Genomic DNA, 17,455 nt, shown 5'->3' on the forward strand with positions numbered 1-17,455 from the left:
TAAGAGCAGTGAGACTATGGAACTCTCTGCCGTATGATGTTGTAATGAGTGATTCATTACTTAAATTTAAGAGGGGACTGGATACCTTTCTGGAAAAGTATAATGTTACAGGGTATATACACTAGATTCCTTGATAGGGCGTTGATCCAGGGAACTAGTCTGATTGCCGTATGTGGAGTCGGGAAGGAATTTTTTTCCCCAATGTGGAGCTTACTCTTTGCACATGGGGTTTTTTTGCCTTCCTCTGGATCAACATGTTAGGTTAGGCTATGGGTTGAACTAGATGGACATATAGTCTTCCTTCAACCTTAATAACTATGTAACTATGTAACTATGTAGCATACGGGGCATATAATACAATAGAGCATCTTATGGGGGCCATCAACCATAATGGAGCAGTGTACAGGGCATATACTATGGAGCATCTTATGGGGGGCCATAAACCTTTATGGAGCAGCATATGAGGCATATACTATGGAGCATCTTATGGGGGCCATCAACCATAATGCAGCAGCATACGGGGCATATACTATGGAGCATCTTATGGGGGCCATCAACCATAATGCAGCAGCATACGGAGCATATACTATGGAGCATCTTATGGGGCCATCAACCTTTATGGAGCAGCGTATGGGGCATATACTATGGAGCATCTTATGGGGGGCCATAAACCTTTATGGAGCAGCATACGGGGCATATACTATGGAGCATCTTATGGGGGCCATCAACCAAAATGGAGCAGCATATGAGGCATATACTATGGAGCATCTTATGGGGGCCATCAACCATAATGGAGCAGTGTACAGGGCATATACTATGGAGCATCTTATGGGGGGCCATAAACCTTTATGGAGCAGCATATGAGGCATATACTATGGAGCATCTTATGGGGGGCCATAAACCTTTATGGAGCAGCATACGGGGCATATACTATGGAGCATCTTATGGGGGCCATCAACCAAAATGGAGCAGCATATGAGGCATATACTATGGAGCATCTTATGGGGGCCATCAACCATAATGCAGCAGCATACGGAGCATATACTATGGAGCATCTTATGGGGCCATCAACCTTTATGGAGCAGCGTATGGGGCATATGGATGGGAGCAGCAAATTACAGAATGGTGGTGCAGGATGGGAGCAGCACATGAAAGAATAGGGCAGCACATGACAGAATGGAGGCGCAGGATGGGAGCAGCAAATGACATAATGGAGGCGCAGGATGGGAGCAGCAAATGACATAATGGAGGCGCAGGATGGGTGCAGCACATGACAGAATGGGGGCTCAAGATGGGAGCAGCACATGACAGGATGGGGACGCAGGATGGTAGCAGCACATGACAGGATGGGGACGCAAGATGGTAGCAGCACATGACAGGATGGGGGCGCAGGATGGAAGCAACACATACCAGGATGGAGACCGTATACCAATATAAATGCTCGCCACCCGGGCGTAGAACGGGTTCAATAGCTAGTGTATATATATATATTTTATTTATTTTTTATAAAGTTGCTAAAATTTCTACATTTCTGATTTTTTTCAATCAAGATGGGGTGCAGAGTGAACATTAATGAGGAAAAATGAACTTTTTTGGAATTTACCAAATGGCTGCAATGAAACAAAGGGTGAAAAATGTAAAGGGGTCTGAATACTTTCTGTAACCACTGTATCTAGTACACAAGAGCCCCTGGTATCAAGAATACGGTTACTCCATGTATCTAGAACTCGAGTGCTCCTGGTATCTACAATACGATGGCTCCTGGGGTGATCCTTAATTGACAGAGATGCCTCGGCAGGATGGAGAAGGGCGCCATGCTGCCTCTTACCGTTCTCAGCAGCAGAGCTGATGGAATCTAGAGCCACTTTAGCCGGGGGTCCGCTGGAGCTCTGCTGAGAGGTTGGAGTTCCATACAAATCCGACATGGAATGCGCTGAAGACAGGCGCTGAGGTCCCAGCAGAAATGGCTTCTTGGTCTTCGGCTTGATATGGATTTCGGGGCCTCCAAGGTTGCGGCAGCTCTGCTGATCGCTGACACTGCTGGGAACAATGGCAGACGACGTGTCCGATCCGTCCGGCTTCCATACTTTCATCTTGTCCTTCAGACGGGCAAATGGTGAGCGGCTCTTGTCCTTCATGGAGAGGTCGAACATACTGGCAGTCATGTTACTCCGCATAAACTGGACGCTGACCTTCAGCTCGCCGCGCTCCTTCCTCCTCTTCCCCGGCTTCGATTCCAGCTTGTACCACCTGTGATATACAAAGAGGGTTAGGGGCCATCAGGACCTCCGACCGCCAACCGCACAGCTGTATACGGCCTACATTATAGCAAATCTGTACTGACCCCCTATAGCGTGCCCCCTCAGTCACAGCAGAGTCCACACAGACGCCCTATAGCATGCCCCCTCACAGTAACAACAGAGTCCATACAGACCCCCTAGTGTGTGCCCCCTCACAGTAACAACAGAGTCCATACAGACCACCTATAGTGTGCCCCCTCAGTCACAGCAGAGTCCACACAGACCCCCGATAGTATGCCCCCTCACAGTAACAACAGAGTCCATACAGACCCCCTAGTGTGTGCCCCCTCCCAGTAACAACAGAGTCCATACAGACCACCTATAGTGTGCCCCCTCAGTCACAGCAGAGTCCACACAGACCCCCTATAGCATGCCCCCTCACAGTAACAACAGAGTCCATACAGACCCCCTAGTGTGTTCCCCCTCAGTCACAGCAAAGTCCATACAGACCCCCTATAGCCTTTCCCCTCAGTCACAGCAAAGTACATACAGACCCCTATAGTGTGCCCCCTCAGTCACAGCAAAGTCCATACAGAACCCCTATAGCGTGCCCCCTCAGTCACAGCAAAGTCCATACAGAACCCCTATAGCATGCCCCCTCAGTCACAGCAGAGTCCACACAGACCCCCTATAGCATGCCCCCTCACAGTAACAACAGAGTACATACAGACCCCCTAGTGTGTGCCCCCACCCAGTAACAGAGTCCATACAGACCACCTATAGTGTGCCCCCTCAGTCACAGCAGAGTCCACACTGACCCCCTATAGCATGCCCCCTCACAGTAACAACAGAGTCCATACAGACCCCCTAGTGTGTGCCCCCTCAGTCACAGCAAAGTCCATACAGACCCCCTATAGCGTTTCCCCTCAGTCACAGCAAAGTACATACAGACCCCTATAGTGTGCACCCTCACAGTCACAGCAGAGTCCATACAGACCCACTATACTATAGTGTACCCCCTCAGCAGGATGGGACGAGGGCTAAGCAGGGTAGTCATCTGCCTAGGGTACCACCTTCTGCCACCTTTTTTTTTTTTTTTTTTATTAGGGGGGCGCACTTATAAAAAGATTGCTGAGTGTCTGCGGTCGCCCGGCATCTTCCTCTGGCCGCAGACATTCAGCACAGTGATGGCCAGGGCGCAGTCAGACACCAATCACACTTCTCTCTGGCCATCACTCACTCCTCGCAATCAATGGTATTGGTGTCTATAGGACAATTGCTGTCTGCGCCGCCTGGGACAGGAGCGGTCATCTCCCCTGCTCCGCCGGGATCTCCAACAACACGCAGGACACTTCCAGCTTCCCCACACAGGGGACGTTGGCTGGCAGGTTGCAATGACATCATCACGCCATCCAGCGTTCAATGCTGCACATAGGAGACGGTGGAGGGGAGCCGGGAAAATGTGAGTATGAGCTATATTTGTTATTCTTTTTAAATTGTTATATTAATAGGGGGGGCATATAATGAGGAAACTGTGCTGATGGGAGGAAATAAACTGAGGGGCTGCGCTGATGGGGAATAAACTGAGGGGCTGTGCTGATGGGGGGAATAAAATGAGGGGCTGTGCTGATGGGGAATAAACTGAGGGGCTGTGCTGATGGGGAATAAACTGAGGGGCTGTGCTGATGGGGGGAATAAAATGAGGGACTGCTGATGGGGGGAATAAACTGAGGGGCTGTGCTGATGGGGAATAAACTGAGGGGCTGTGCTGATGGGGGGAATAAAATGAGGGACTGCTGATGGGGGGAATAAAATGAGGGACTGCTGATGGGGGGAATAAACTGAGGGGTTGTGCTGATGGGGGAATAAACTGAGGGGCTGTGCTGATGGGGGGAATAAACTGAGGGGCTGTGCTGATGGGGGAATAAACTGAGGGGCTGTGCTGATGGGGGGAATAAAATGAGGGACTGCTGATGGGAGGAAATAAACTGAGGGGCTGCGCTGATGGGGAATAAACTGAGGGGCTGTGCTGATGGGGGGAATAAAATGAGGGACTGCTGATGGGGGGAATAAACTGAGGGGCTGTGCTGATGGGGGAATAAACTGAGGGGCTGTGCTGATGGGGGGAATAAACTGAGGGGCTGTGCTGATGGGGGAATAAACTGAGGGGCTGTGCTGATGGGGGAATAAACTGAGGGGCTGTGCTGATGGGGGGAATAAAATGAGGGACTGCTGATGGGGGGAATAAACTGAGGGGCTGTGCTGATGGGGGGAATAAACTGAGGGGCTGTGCTGATGGGGGAATAAACTGAGGGGCTGTGCTGATGGGGGAATAAACTGAGGGGCTGTGCTGATGGGGGGAATAAAATGAGGGGCAGTGCTGATGGGGGGAATAAACTGAGGGGCTGCGCTGATGGGGGGAATAAAATGAGTGACTGCTGATGGGGGGAATAAACTGAGGGGCTGCGCTGATGGGGGAATAAACTGAGGGGCTGTGCTGATGGGGGAATAAACTGAGGGGCTGTGCTGATGGGGGGAATAAAATGAGGGACTGCTGATGGGGGGAATAAACTGAGGGGCTGTGCTGATGGGGGAATAAAATGAGGGGCTGTGCTGATGGGGGGAATAAAATGAGGGGCAGTGCTGATGGGGGGAATAAACTGAGGGGCTGCGCTGATGGGGGGAATAAAATGAGTGACTGCTGATGGGGGGAATAAACTGAGGGGCTGCGCTGATGGGGGAATAAACTGAGGGGCTGTGCTGATGGGGGGAATAAACTGAGGGGCTGCGCTGATGGGGGGAATAAAATGAGGGACTGCTGATGGGGGGAATAAACTGAGGGGCTGTGCTGATGGGGGAATAAACTGAGGGGCTGTGCTGATGGGGGGAATAAACTGAGGGGCTGTGCTGATGGGGGGAATAAAATGAGGGGCTGTGCTGATGGGGGGAATAAAATGAGGGTCTGTGCTGATGGGGGGGAATAAACTGAGGGTCTGTGCTGATGGGTGTGTCAGGAATATGATGTATTTGATGCTCTATTATCACGCACACTGAGCTCTACAACTTCCATTAGGTCTGGGTACAGACATATGCTGTGGGCTTTTGACCTCCCTTCCTCCCAGCTCCTTCTCCCTGCTAACAATACAGCTGTAATGTGAAACTCCAGTGTGTGACTCCGTTCCCCCTCCCTCAAGAATGCGGGGATTAGCAGAAAACCAGTTCTTTGTTTCCAGCAATGTGTATCTTTGTGAATCCTAGAAATATTCAAGATGAAATAATTTGACCCCAGGTAGTGAAATAGGTGTGAAAGTTACATATTTGGGATGTGCCAAGGTAGAGCGACACGTACAGTGTTTTTCGAAGCTCAGCACCTAGCAGAAATTGAGAAATGGATTACTACTTAACTGGGTCACACAGCTACCCCATGTGTAGACTTAAATGGAAGCTAACCTCGTGAGAGGACCAGTAATACTTTTGTCGTCACTCTATGAAGTTCCCAGCGTACGCTATGACGGATATGAGTTTTAATAAAGTTGTGAGTCTCTTTGGAAAGGGGAGTGGAGTCCATGGCGCAGCCCACTCAGTGATGGCAATACCAGGGGGGTGTAAGATAGTGGGAGCTCATTTTGCACTAGGTTTTTGCCCAGGAAGCCAGCAAAAGAGAAACTTTGATGCATTTTGAGGTCACCCCTCCCCCACGCCGCATGGTCAGCCATGATGTAAGACAAATGTAAGTTTACTTTCATCTTTAATCCCTTTAATTTTGAGATCGTTCTTGTACATACATGATTGTCTCATTTTGGTAATATCTTTTTATATACTTTTGTAAATACTGCCCAATCTTTTTGGAGTGAAAGTTATATTATTTACTAGTCTCGTCCTCCTTGCTCTAAAACGTACCTCCAGCGTCGTCTGAAGTAAATTACGCTACTGATTGGGTTGGCTCCTGACCCGCTATTAGTCATAGGAATAGGAGCTGGTGGCAGCAGATCGGATGGAGCTTGTTGGTTAATGCTGGCAGTGACGGAACGGGGTTTATAAGTGTATTGCTTGGCTGTGGCTAGGAATAGTTATATCGCCCTCACTGCAGTGTGCCAAATAGCCAGTACGTAGCAGGCAGCTATTCTGGCGACTATTTATCCTAGGTGCATTTCCCGGACAGACCTCAGAGTAAGGGGGCGCCAGAGAGCTTCAAGTTCCAAACTGGAACGGGGAAGTGGGATGTAAATAAATCCCTGCAGCACGAACTGGGGGCAAACAAACACCCTCGGTTCATGACATATTGGTAGCAGAGCGGTGGGATAATAGAGCATTAGTGATCTGGTTTGAGAAATCATTCCTCTCACTAAAAAACTTGCACGGTTCTTGCGAGGACTCTTCGCAAAAAGTTTTGGAGAACAAGCTCAGTGTTTACTAGTCCCGAGACGATACCGTGTGTACTTTCGATTACCCCCCCCCTTTCTCTTTGTTTTTCTATCCTGTCTTTTATTTGGTAATGAAGGCCGCAAACATAGTAACAGTTATTAAGGTTGAAGGAAGACTAAGTCCATCTAGTTCAACCCATAGCCTAACCCAACATGCCCTAACATGGGCAGAAGGAGAAGGCTGGCATAAGCAGCATAACAAGGACACTCTTATTGTCCTTTGTGGGTTGAGACAGATTGACGCCATGGGCAAAAACAAAAGCCAACTGGTCGTGGCTCTGGTGCAACTGGAAATCGCTCAGAGCCCAGCAGACGCAGAAGCCAGCCCAAGCACTAATGGTGCTGCTGCAGAGTTCCAACCACTGAATGCCGGCCCTACTTGCAGCCAGGCCGGATTGGACCCCCACCTGCAGATGGCCTTGGAACATCTCCCCGCTGATGACCGTGATGGACGTCTGAGGCTGATCCAGCAATACCAAGCGGAGAGAGCCCAGCAGGAGGCAGAGAGCTGAACGCCAAGCTGAGCGGGAGGCCCGAGCAGTCGAGGACCAAGCTCGGAGGGACCATGAACTGCGGATGGCCCAACTCGGGGCAGTACCATCTACCACGCGGAACAGCGAGTCCAGCAACGCTCCGTTCCCTAAACCCCCGCCAGAGCACTTTCCTGTGATGGAAAAGGACAGGGACTTGGACATTTTTCTGAGGGCCTTTGAGAAAGCATGCAGAGAAAGTATCGGCTGCCTGGGACAAAATGGGCTTGATTCCTAACCCCCGGGCTTAAAGGCAAAGCTTTGGAGACGTTTGCTTCTCTCCTGCCAGACCAAAGTGAAGACTATGAGGCAGTCAAGCAGGCCCTGATAAAGTACCAACTGACTCCTGAGGTCTACCGCAAAAAGTTCCGGAACCTCCAACGTGGCCCACACGACAGTTATATCGACTTGGTGCATGGACCCAGGACCCACTTTGACCAGTGGATCCAAAGACTGTCAGGGACCACCTTTGAGCAGCTGCGGTGCAGATGCAGTTTCTACATCTGTCACGATATGGTATGAAATATCATAAGTAGTTTTCTTGCTAGCCTGCGTGGGCTAAGCCCCCCTTCTTGGAGTGATACTGCAACAGTTTGTAGCTGCAAATTCCTGGCTTTCCTTCTCAGAGAGTGTGGGGGTTAGGAGAGCCAAAAGTATTTACGACCGGCATTTCCTGTGTAAGCTCTTGTTCAGCTATAAGTGAAGTAGAAACTTCGAGGATCCATGAAAGATTCTTTGTTTAGGTTTTGTTAGATATTAGGCAAACGATTTAAGCTAGAAATACGAAAATATATATTCTTATTCTCACTCGGTGTATCTACCCATCCCGCGAAACACGGGCTTCTAACTCCATCTGGTAAAGAAGTAGGGATTTCTCTGTAAATATGTATCCCAGATAGGACATATTTGATCTCATTAGAATGCTGACGTTAATCCGAGATGAATGATGGATTTGTTAGGACTATAACATGTTTTGTAGCGGAGTTATCGAAATTTGATATAGATTAGAAAAAATGAGTTAACTGAAGAGGTAGGAGGGACGAGGTGATCCAACCCCTTTCTGGGATGTTACCGGCTTAAGCTATAACTGTCTGCACACATTCCCAGCTTCCTTCTTGTCCTATTTTCCTGGAAGAGCGGAGTACATCCCATGAGCTGGGACGTATGGAATATCGTAGTTACTTACCGATAACGGTATTTCTCTGAACCCATGACGGCACTAACGAGAGAGAGGGATCCGCCCTCAGGGACAGGAAACCCACAGGTTAAAAAGGCGGGACCTCTCCTCCACCTCAGTTGGTTTACAGAGCCTTGCAGGGAATTTCTGCTGTAACTTAATTGGTTATTTTTACACAACAAAATATAACTGTATAACTTATATAAGCTCCTCTATATATATATATATATACACTTTTTTTTTTTTTTTTTTTTTTATGCACACCTCGTGACTTAATTTATAAGTAGTGTGGACACCCATACGTGAAGGGAGGGAATATACAGGTGCCGTCATGGGTTCAGAGAAATACCGTTATCGGTAAGTAACTACGATATTCTCTTACCCCATGACGGCACTAACGAGAGAATTTCAAAGAATGAAAATTTTAGGGTGGGACTACTGCCTCAAGAACTCTCCTACCAAAAGTTAAGTCTGAGGGAGAGGATAGATTAAGCTGATAGTGCTTGAAGAATGTAGAGGGGGAAGACCAAGTGGCTGCTCTACATATTTGATCTATTGATGCTCCACCACGTTCAGCCCAAGAGGTTGCCACCGACCTGGTTGAATGAGCCTTAATTGTGTCCGGAGCTTGTTCTCCGGAAGAGGTATATGACATCTTGATGGCATCTCTTACCCACCTCGCCAACGTGGCTTTCGATGCCTTGTGACCCTTATTTGGTCCCTGAAAGCAGACAAACAGAGCCCTCCCTTTCCTACACTCCCTTGTGGCTGATAGATAGTGTGTTAGACATCTCTTTACATCTAGAGTGTGTAGAGCCTCCTCTTTTTTGTTTTTTGGATTGGGGCAAAAAGATGGTAACGCTATCTCTTGAGATCTGTGGAATTTTGACGCCACTTTGGGAAGGTAAGAAGGGTCAGTTTTGAGGATTACTCTGTCATCTAATATTTGTGTTAGAGGTGGGTAGGCTGATAAGGCCTGCAGATCACTAATCCTGCGAGCTGAGGTTAGGGCCACCAATAAACAGGTTTTCCAAGATATTATTTTTAGTGAAGCCTGAGATAAAGGTTCGAACGGCGCTTTAGTTAGTGCTGAAAGGACTAAGTTCAGGTCCCAGGGAGGAGCGGTGAGATGTATAACTGGTCTGGACCTAGTAGATGCTCTAATAAATCTTTTTACCCAGTGATTCCCCGCCAAATCCTGGTTGTAAAGGGCACCCAATGCTGCAATCTGAACCTTCAGCGTGTTTGTTGCTAGGCCTTTCTCTAAACCTTTTTGAAGAAATTCTAAGATTTCCTGAATTGGCATCTGATTTGATAGGATAACTCCTGACGTGGAGAGGAACTTTTTCCAGACTTTGCCGTAGGCTCTGGTAGTTATAGGTTTTCTACTGGCCAGCAGGGTAGAAATTAAATTTGAAGAAAACCCCCTTTTTGTTAACAGTTCCCTTTCAAAAGCCAGGCCGTCATGTGCAAACTTTTTATTTGAGGGTGATTCACTGGCCCTTGATGCAGAAGGTCTGGGATATCTGGGAGTACCCATGGATCCGCTATGGACATTAGGCGTAGCCATGGGAACCATACTCTTTTCGGCCAGAACGGAGCTATCAGTATCACTTTGGCTCTGTCTTCCCTGATTTTCTTCAAGACTAAGGGAATTAGAGCTATCGGAGGAAACACATAAGCTAGATGGAATTTCCATGGAATTAACAACGCGTCTATGGCCACTGGACTCCCCCGAGGATCTATCGAGCAGAAGGCCTCCGTTTTCCGATTTTGATTGTTTGCAAATAGATCTATATCCGGGGCCCCCCAAAGATCCACTATGCGTTTGAATATTCTTGTATTTAACTCCCATTCCCCCTGTTTTAATTGGGTTCTGCTTAGAAAATCTGCAGTTTGATTTTCTGACCCTTTTATGTGAAGGGCTGTCAGGGAGGACAAGTTGGCTTCTGCTTGTGACATGATGAAATTTGTCACTTTCATTAGGGATTGAGACCTCGTCCCTCCCTGATGGTTTAAATATGCTACTACCACCCTGTTGTCCGTCAGTACTCTCACGTGGTGGGAACGGAGGGAAGTTAAAAAATGATTGATGGCGTACTGAACTGCTAAAAGCTCCTTCATGTTTGAAGTAAGGTCTTTTTCTTCTACTGACCAAGGACCTTGGGCAATTTGCCTGTTTAGGTGGGCCCCCCACCCCCAAGGGCTTGCGTCTGTGGTCAGGATTATCGAGACCGGCCATACCCATGGAACCCCCCTCCTGAGATTGGACGGGTCTGTCCACCAAGCTAAGGAAGTTTTTGTCCGAGAGGATATTTTTAATTGCTTTTCTAAATTTCCTCCTGCGTGGGATACCGCCTCTAGTATTTCCCACTGGAGATCTCTCGAGTGGCTCTGAGCCCACTGTACCGCTGGGATACAGGATGTCATTGACCCCAGTATGGACATGGCTCTCCTTAGAGAGATCAGAGGAGAGATACTCAACTGATTCACTAGATGTATCATGTTGGATACTTTTTCTTCTGGCAGACGACACTCTTGCTTTGTTGAGTCTATTAATATCCCCAAGTACAACTGTACTTGAGATGGGATAAGCCTGGATTTTTCCAGGTTCAGAAACCATCCTAGATTCGATAGGGCTACCATCACTCTGTTTAGTTGCTGGCTGCAATGTAGAGAGGAACTGCCCATCACTAGGAGGTCGTCCAGATAAGGCACAATCAATATGTTTTGTTCCCTTATATGGGCCATTACTTCCGCCATTAATTTTGTGAATACTCTCGGGGCAATGGCTAGACCAAACGGAAGAGCCTTGTATTGGTAATGTTTCAGTTCCCCTTGTATCATTACTGCAACCCTGAGATATTTCCGGAAATCCGGATGGATTGGCACATGATAGTATGCGTCCTTTAAGTCTATAACAGTCATGAAACAAGACGGGATAAGAGATCTGACACATGATTTTATTGTCTCCATTTTGAATTTTTCTATTACCAGGTATCTGTTTAGTTGTTTCAAATTTATAATTACTCTGAAAGTTCCGTCCGGTTTTGTTCGAAGAAAGAGCGGAGAATAAAACCCCCTCGTCTCTTCCTGTTGTGGAACTTCCTGTAAGACTTTCTTCTCCAGAAGAGTGAGAACTTCTCTCTGGATGCTTAGCTGCTCGATCTCTGACTTTCTTCGTGGTGTGACCACAAACTGATTGTGTGGCATTGTGTGAAAACTTAGTTTTAGGCCCGTCTTTATGATGTTTAGAGTCCAGGCACTTCCAGAAATTTTTTCCCAGGTTGGAAGAAAGTGGGTCAGTCTCCCTCCTACCTGGGGCACACCCTCATTGTGGCTGTTTTTTATTATCCGGCTTGTTGAACATGAAACCTCCTCTTTTGAATTTTCTGTCTTCCCACCCCTCCTTTTGATTTTTTGGGGGGCGTCTTTGTGTGAACCTCCTTCCTCGAAAGGGCCGCCTATAAGATTGATTTAGGAATCCCGGAAAGGCTTTCTTTTTATCAACCGCTTTTTCGAGGACATCGTCTAGGGTGGGACCGAACAAATATTCACCTTCACACGGAATGGAACACAACTTAGCTTTAGTTTGCAGGTCCCCCGGCCAGCACTTTAGCCATAATGCTCTCCTAGCCGCATTTGAGAAGGAAGCCGATTTTGCCGTCAGTCTAACTGAGTCTATTGAGGCATCTGCTAAATATGCAGCGGCCCCTCTCATCGCTGACACGGAGTCTAGTATAGACTCTCTCGGGGTTTTATTTTTTAATTGAGTCTCTAAATGATCCAGCCAGACCATTAGTGCTCTAGCTGTACACGTAGCAGCTATACCGGGTTTTAGCCCCCCGCTGGCGGCCTCCCAGGACCCTTTTAGGAAGACATCGGCCTTTTTATCCATAGGATCCTTGAGGGTCCCCATATCTTCAAAAGGCAGAGCGAACTTTTTAGAGGCTTTCGCGATGGCGACGTCTAATTTTGGCGCTTTTCCCCATGAGGCGCAGGCTGGGTCATCAAATGGGTATTTCCTTTTGGGTGTTAACAGTACTTTTTTGTCTGGTCTTTTCCACTCCTTTTTTATAAGGGCTTGAATTTTTTCATTTAATGGGAACACTCTGTACTTCTTTTGTTCCAGGCCACTAAACATAAGATCTTGTACAGATTTTTTGGAACGAGTGTCTGCCAGACCCATTGTCGCCCTAACCATTTTTACCAACGCATCCGTTTCATCTATTGGGAAACAGTTGCGACCGCTTTCTGAAGATGCGGAGGAGGATGATGAAGCTGTAGAGCTATCAGAATCCCCACTCGTACTATCTCCCTCGCTGGAGCTGTAATCTGGAGATTTTTCTTTATGTTTTCTTTTACGGTTTTTTACGCTTTTTAATGCGTCTGCTACTTGGGTTTTAATTAAATCTTTTAATTCAGATGTGAAACTTGGTGTCTCCTCATCAATGGTGTTCTTAATACATGGCGCACAGAGTTTTTTAACCCATGAATCCGGCAAATCTGCTGAACAAAGCGGGCATACTCTATGTTTACTTTTCCCCTGGCATTTCTTTCCCTAGGAAACAATAAACCCCTATTAGAATTTACACTTTCACGGAGGTCACTTACCCTCCTAATGTGAGGAAGATACCGGCTGTGGCTTTGAGGATGCCTCCTCCACTTGAACCACCGTCTCCCTCCTGGATCCACCAGAGCCTCTGCTACGCTGGGATCCTGAGCTGCTGCGCTGCGTGGGTTTTCTTGAGGAATGGCGCTCCTTCGGGTTCTTTGTCACAGGGGCCTGTGAAATTTCTTCCACCGACTGCTCTATTCCACTCATGGTGGTAATCTCTGAGCAGCGGTATACCCCTTTTTCTTCTGGATATATACTAATGGAGCGGCGCCAGGCAACTTCCGGTTTTACCCAGAGGTGCCCTGCGCCGCCCCGGAAGTGACCCCCACGCCTGCGCAGTAAGTCGCCGAACCCCGCGCGCGCGCTCACTGTTTGCCGGCTCACAGGAGGGACGGAGCTTCCGCAGCCGCCGCTGCTCCCAGCGTTCTCCTGTCAGTGACCGGCGTCACCACTCCTGTGTGCCTTATGGATCGGTGGAGAAACCCTCCAGGTAGCCGCCGCTACCTATTGCCGATCATCCCTTTGAAAAGGAAGAGGCAGGCTTTCTCGGCATCCTCTTCACTGCCTCCCCTCTGCGCGCATCTACGAGGCCCGCCGACCCCGGATCGCGCCCTCAGGGAGGAATCCACCTGAGACCGTGGCAGGGCCCCCCGCTGCCTGAACTCGGCCTGATGGTCCCTGGACTCCTGGATGGTGAGTTGTGGGATCCCCGTCGGGGACAGGAAACCGAACTGAGGTGGAGGAGAGGTCCCGCCTTTTTAACCTGTGGGTTTCCTGTCCCTGAGGGCGGATCCCTCTCTCTCGTTAGTGCCGTCATGGGGTAAGAGAAAACTGCCCTAGCCTGGGTGCCTGCCATGCGTTGAACATGTGAGTGTTATCTTTTCTCCTTTATTCCCTTTATGTTATAATTACCCTTGTACATGTTTGCAATTGTCTCATTTGTAACATCTTTATAAAATATTTTTGATAAAGCACTGCCTAATTTTTTTATGGGATATAATATTTAATATTCGTTCGTTCTCCTGTTCTAAACCGTACCCCAAGTCTTCTGAAGGGAAATACGCTGTTACTGTTGTGTTGGGTTAGCTTCGGACCCGTTTAATCGAAGCTGGTGGCGGCGATACCGTGTGCAGACTGTTGAGTGATGCTGTAGCGACTGCGGCGTTGATAATTATTGTTCCTGCCTGAGTGGGAGTAGTTATCGCGTCGCTGCAGCGTGCCCAATAGCCAGTACATAGCAGGCAGCCTTTCTGGCGACTAATTACCCAGGGTGCAGTACCTAATCTGACCTGAGAGTAAGGGGGGCGCCAGAGAGCTGCAAGTGTTAAGTGGAACTGTAAGTGGGATATACATAAATCCCTGCAGTTTGTGGTATATTGAAAGCAGTGGGATACCTAGCATAAGCCCCTGCTGTAAACTAAGAGGTCAATAGCCTTGTGTGTGTTTTCTCATCACATTGCTAGCAGTGGATGGATAACTAAGATAAGCCCCCCTGCACATGTGATAGTTGTCTGTTGGCCTAAAGTCACCCCGAATCGTGACAATTGGGGCCAGCGGTCAGGGGAATCGTGACAACATCTTTGCCCAGTTGAGGAGCGACAGTTTGTGATGGACCGAGAGCCCAAAGACGCGGATAAAGCAGCGCAGATTGCCGACGCCTATGAGGCCAACCGTAAATCGGAAGTGCGGAAGCCAGTCACCGCCAGCTGGAGAGGGGGTAAGCCTGCAACCAACCCCAGTGCCCCTGCCAGCAGACTCACCGGAGGCCCTGTCCCCACTGCCAGCACCAGACCTACCACCGACCTTCGCAAGAGTTTTTTCTGCAATTGGACTGGTCATATCAGTGTCACATGTCCAGACAAGCAGAAGAACCCTCCAGCCAATGCCTCAGGGCTTAATGCAGTCGTTCATTTGGTGGGTGGGGTGGTTGGGAGGATCTATGACACTTGCAGCACGTCACCGTGGGGGGCCATGACGCTAAAGGCCTCAAGGACACCGGGGCTGAACGAACCCTCATCCGACCCGAACTGGTGGCCCCTGAAGAGATAATTCCGGGGAAAACCCTAACTGTCACCGGGATTTGGGGCATCCGCTGTCCCTTGCCAATGGATCGGGTGATTATAGATTGGGGTATCGGGAGCGGGATGAAGTAAGTGGGGTTGTCCGATAACTTGCCCACCGATGTTTTATTGGGGACTGATTTGGGAAGAATGCTTGCATATTACAAGATAAGAGATGGAGATAAGGAGAGGGTGTTCTGGGAACAAGGGAGGTTATACCGGGAGACAGTTCCCAGTCAATACCAAAAGGAGTGGTTGAAAGAAAGACAGCTGGTCGTCCCGCACCAATTCAGGCGTGAGTTGTTGAGGATTACCTATGAGATCTCACTCGCTGGACACTTGGGGATCAGCTTAACTAAGGCCCGGCTGTCTTAACACTCCTATTGACCCAAGATGGGGACACGTGTGAAACTATTGCAGCTCCTGTATCACCTGTCAAAGAGTGGGGAAGGCGGGGCCTGCTCTTCAGGCTCCCCTGATCCCTTTGCCAGCGATAGAGGAGCCTTTCCAGAGGATTGCGGTGGACATTGTGGGCCGACTGGCCGTCCCCTGCAGCTCTGGAAAGCAATACGTCCTCACTGTGGTAGACTATGCTACCCCGGTACCCAGAGGCAGTGGCTTTGTCCTAATCTAGGGCAGATAAGATGGCTGATGCACTGTTGGCCATCTTTCATGGGTAGGATTTCCCAAGGAGATGCTTACAACCAAGGGACTCAATTCATGTCTCACCTAATGGAGAAGCATCTGGTATCGAGTGCGTGTCACCCCCAGACCAATGGCTTGTGTGAGCGCTTCAATGGTGCCCTCAAACAGATGCTACGCATGCTGGTTGAGACCCAATGACCCGACTGGGAGCGGTATCTCCCACACCCCTTCGGGCTCCTGAACGGCAGGAGTGTTTGGGGACCCCTTGGGTTGGAAAGGGAATCCTGGGAAGAAGAGCCAAACCTTTCTGAAGTGTCCATCGTGGAGCATGCCATGCGCTTCCGTGACAAAATGCAGACCTTGACGCAGTTGGTGCATGACAACATGACGCAGGCTCAAGCTTATCAGAAGCATTGGTACGACCAGAACGCCCAAGAGCAGACCTACCAGGTGGGTCAGAAGTTGTGGGTGCTGGTCGCCGTACCGAATGATAAGCTTCAGGCAGCCTGGGAAGACTCGTATGTCATCCACCAACAGCTCAACCCAGTTTTCTTCGCGGTCACGCTTGACCACGCTCGGGGTAGGCGAAAGGCTTTTCATGTCAATATGATGAAAGCTCATCACGAACGGGAAGCCTGCGTCCTACCGGTCTGCAACCTGCCCAAGGACGGGGAGGAAGACCCACTTCTGGGCATGCTGGCCGAAGCCCAGGCCGGTGAGTCCATCAAGGACGTGGAGGTAAGCGCCTTTCTAACCGTACCCCAGCGGTCCCAGCTGTGAACCAGGCTGGAACCCTTCCAGGCCGTGTTCACCAACAGACCTGGAAGGACTGAGTTAGCGGTCAACGAGGTGGACACCGGGAATCATGCCCCACTACGGCGAACACCCTATCTGATCTCCGACGAGGTGCAGCAGGTTATGCTCCAGGAGATCGATGAGATGTTACATCTGGGGGTGATTCAACGGTCCAAAAGCGTGTTGGCGTCACCTGTAGTCCTCGTGCCAAAGAAGGATCGGACCAACCGGTTCTGCGTGGACTAGAGTGGGCTCAACGCCATCAGTCCTTGAGCGGTTAGCTGGCGCAAAATATTTGTCCATAATGGATTTGAGTCGAGGATACTGGCAGTTTCCCCTGAGCCCCGAAGCGCTGGAGAAGTCCACCTTTATCAACTCCTTCGGTCTGTACGAGTCCATGGTCATGCCATTCGGCATGAAGACTGCCCCTGCCACTTTTCAGCGGTTGGTCAACCATCTGCTTCAGAGACTGGAGAAGTACGAGGTGGCGTACCTGGATGACATTGCCATCTTCAGTCTCTCATGGGAGGAACACCTGCAGCATCTCCAGGAGGTGCTCCGGCGAATTCACCAAGCAGGCCTGACCATCAAGCTGGGAAAGTGCCAGATGGGCATGAGAGAAGTCCACTACCTGGAGCACCGGGTAGGCGGAGGCTCCATGAGGCCAGAGCCTGGGAAAGTGAACGCGATCGCATCCTGGCCCACCCCCAAAAAAAAAGGTGATGTCCTTCCTGGGCACTGCAGGGTACTATAGGCGCTTTGTGCAGAACTATAGTAGCCTGGCAAAACCCTTGACGGACCTCACCAGGAAGATGCTACCCCAAACAGTCAACTGGAAAGACGGCTGTGAGGTGGCTTTCCAAGCTTTAAAAACAGCCCTGAGCAGTTCTCCGGTGCTAAAAGTCATCGACAGCAGTCGGCCGTTCCTGGTACAGACCGACGCCAGCGGGTTTGGCCTCGGTGCTG

At 49.4% G+C, this 17,455-nt stretch overlaps 1 protein-coding gene across 1 annotated transcript in view; it reads right to left on the reverse strand.

Moving 5' to 3' along the window:
• Positions 1-17,455, reverse strand: part of RAB11FIP2 (RAB11 family interacting protein 2) — an 88,267-nt gene that overhangs the window by 42,993 nt on the left and 27,819 nt on the right. The window contains exon 3 of the mRNA XM_069754401.1: positions 1,829-2,250. Coding sequence (XP_069610502.1) covers positions 1,829-2,250 — 422 coding nt within the window. The remainder of the gene's footprint in view (positions 1-1,828; positions 2,251-17,455) is intronic.

The sequence above is a fragment of the Ranitomeya imitator genome, chromosome 2, assembly GCF_032444005.1.
Source record: "Ranitomeya imitator isolate aRanImi1 chromosome 2, aRanImi1.pri, whole genome shotgun sequence".
Lineage (NCBI taxonomy): Eukaryota > Metazoa > Chordata > Amphibia > Anura > Dendrobatidae > Ranitomeya > Ranitomeya imitator.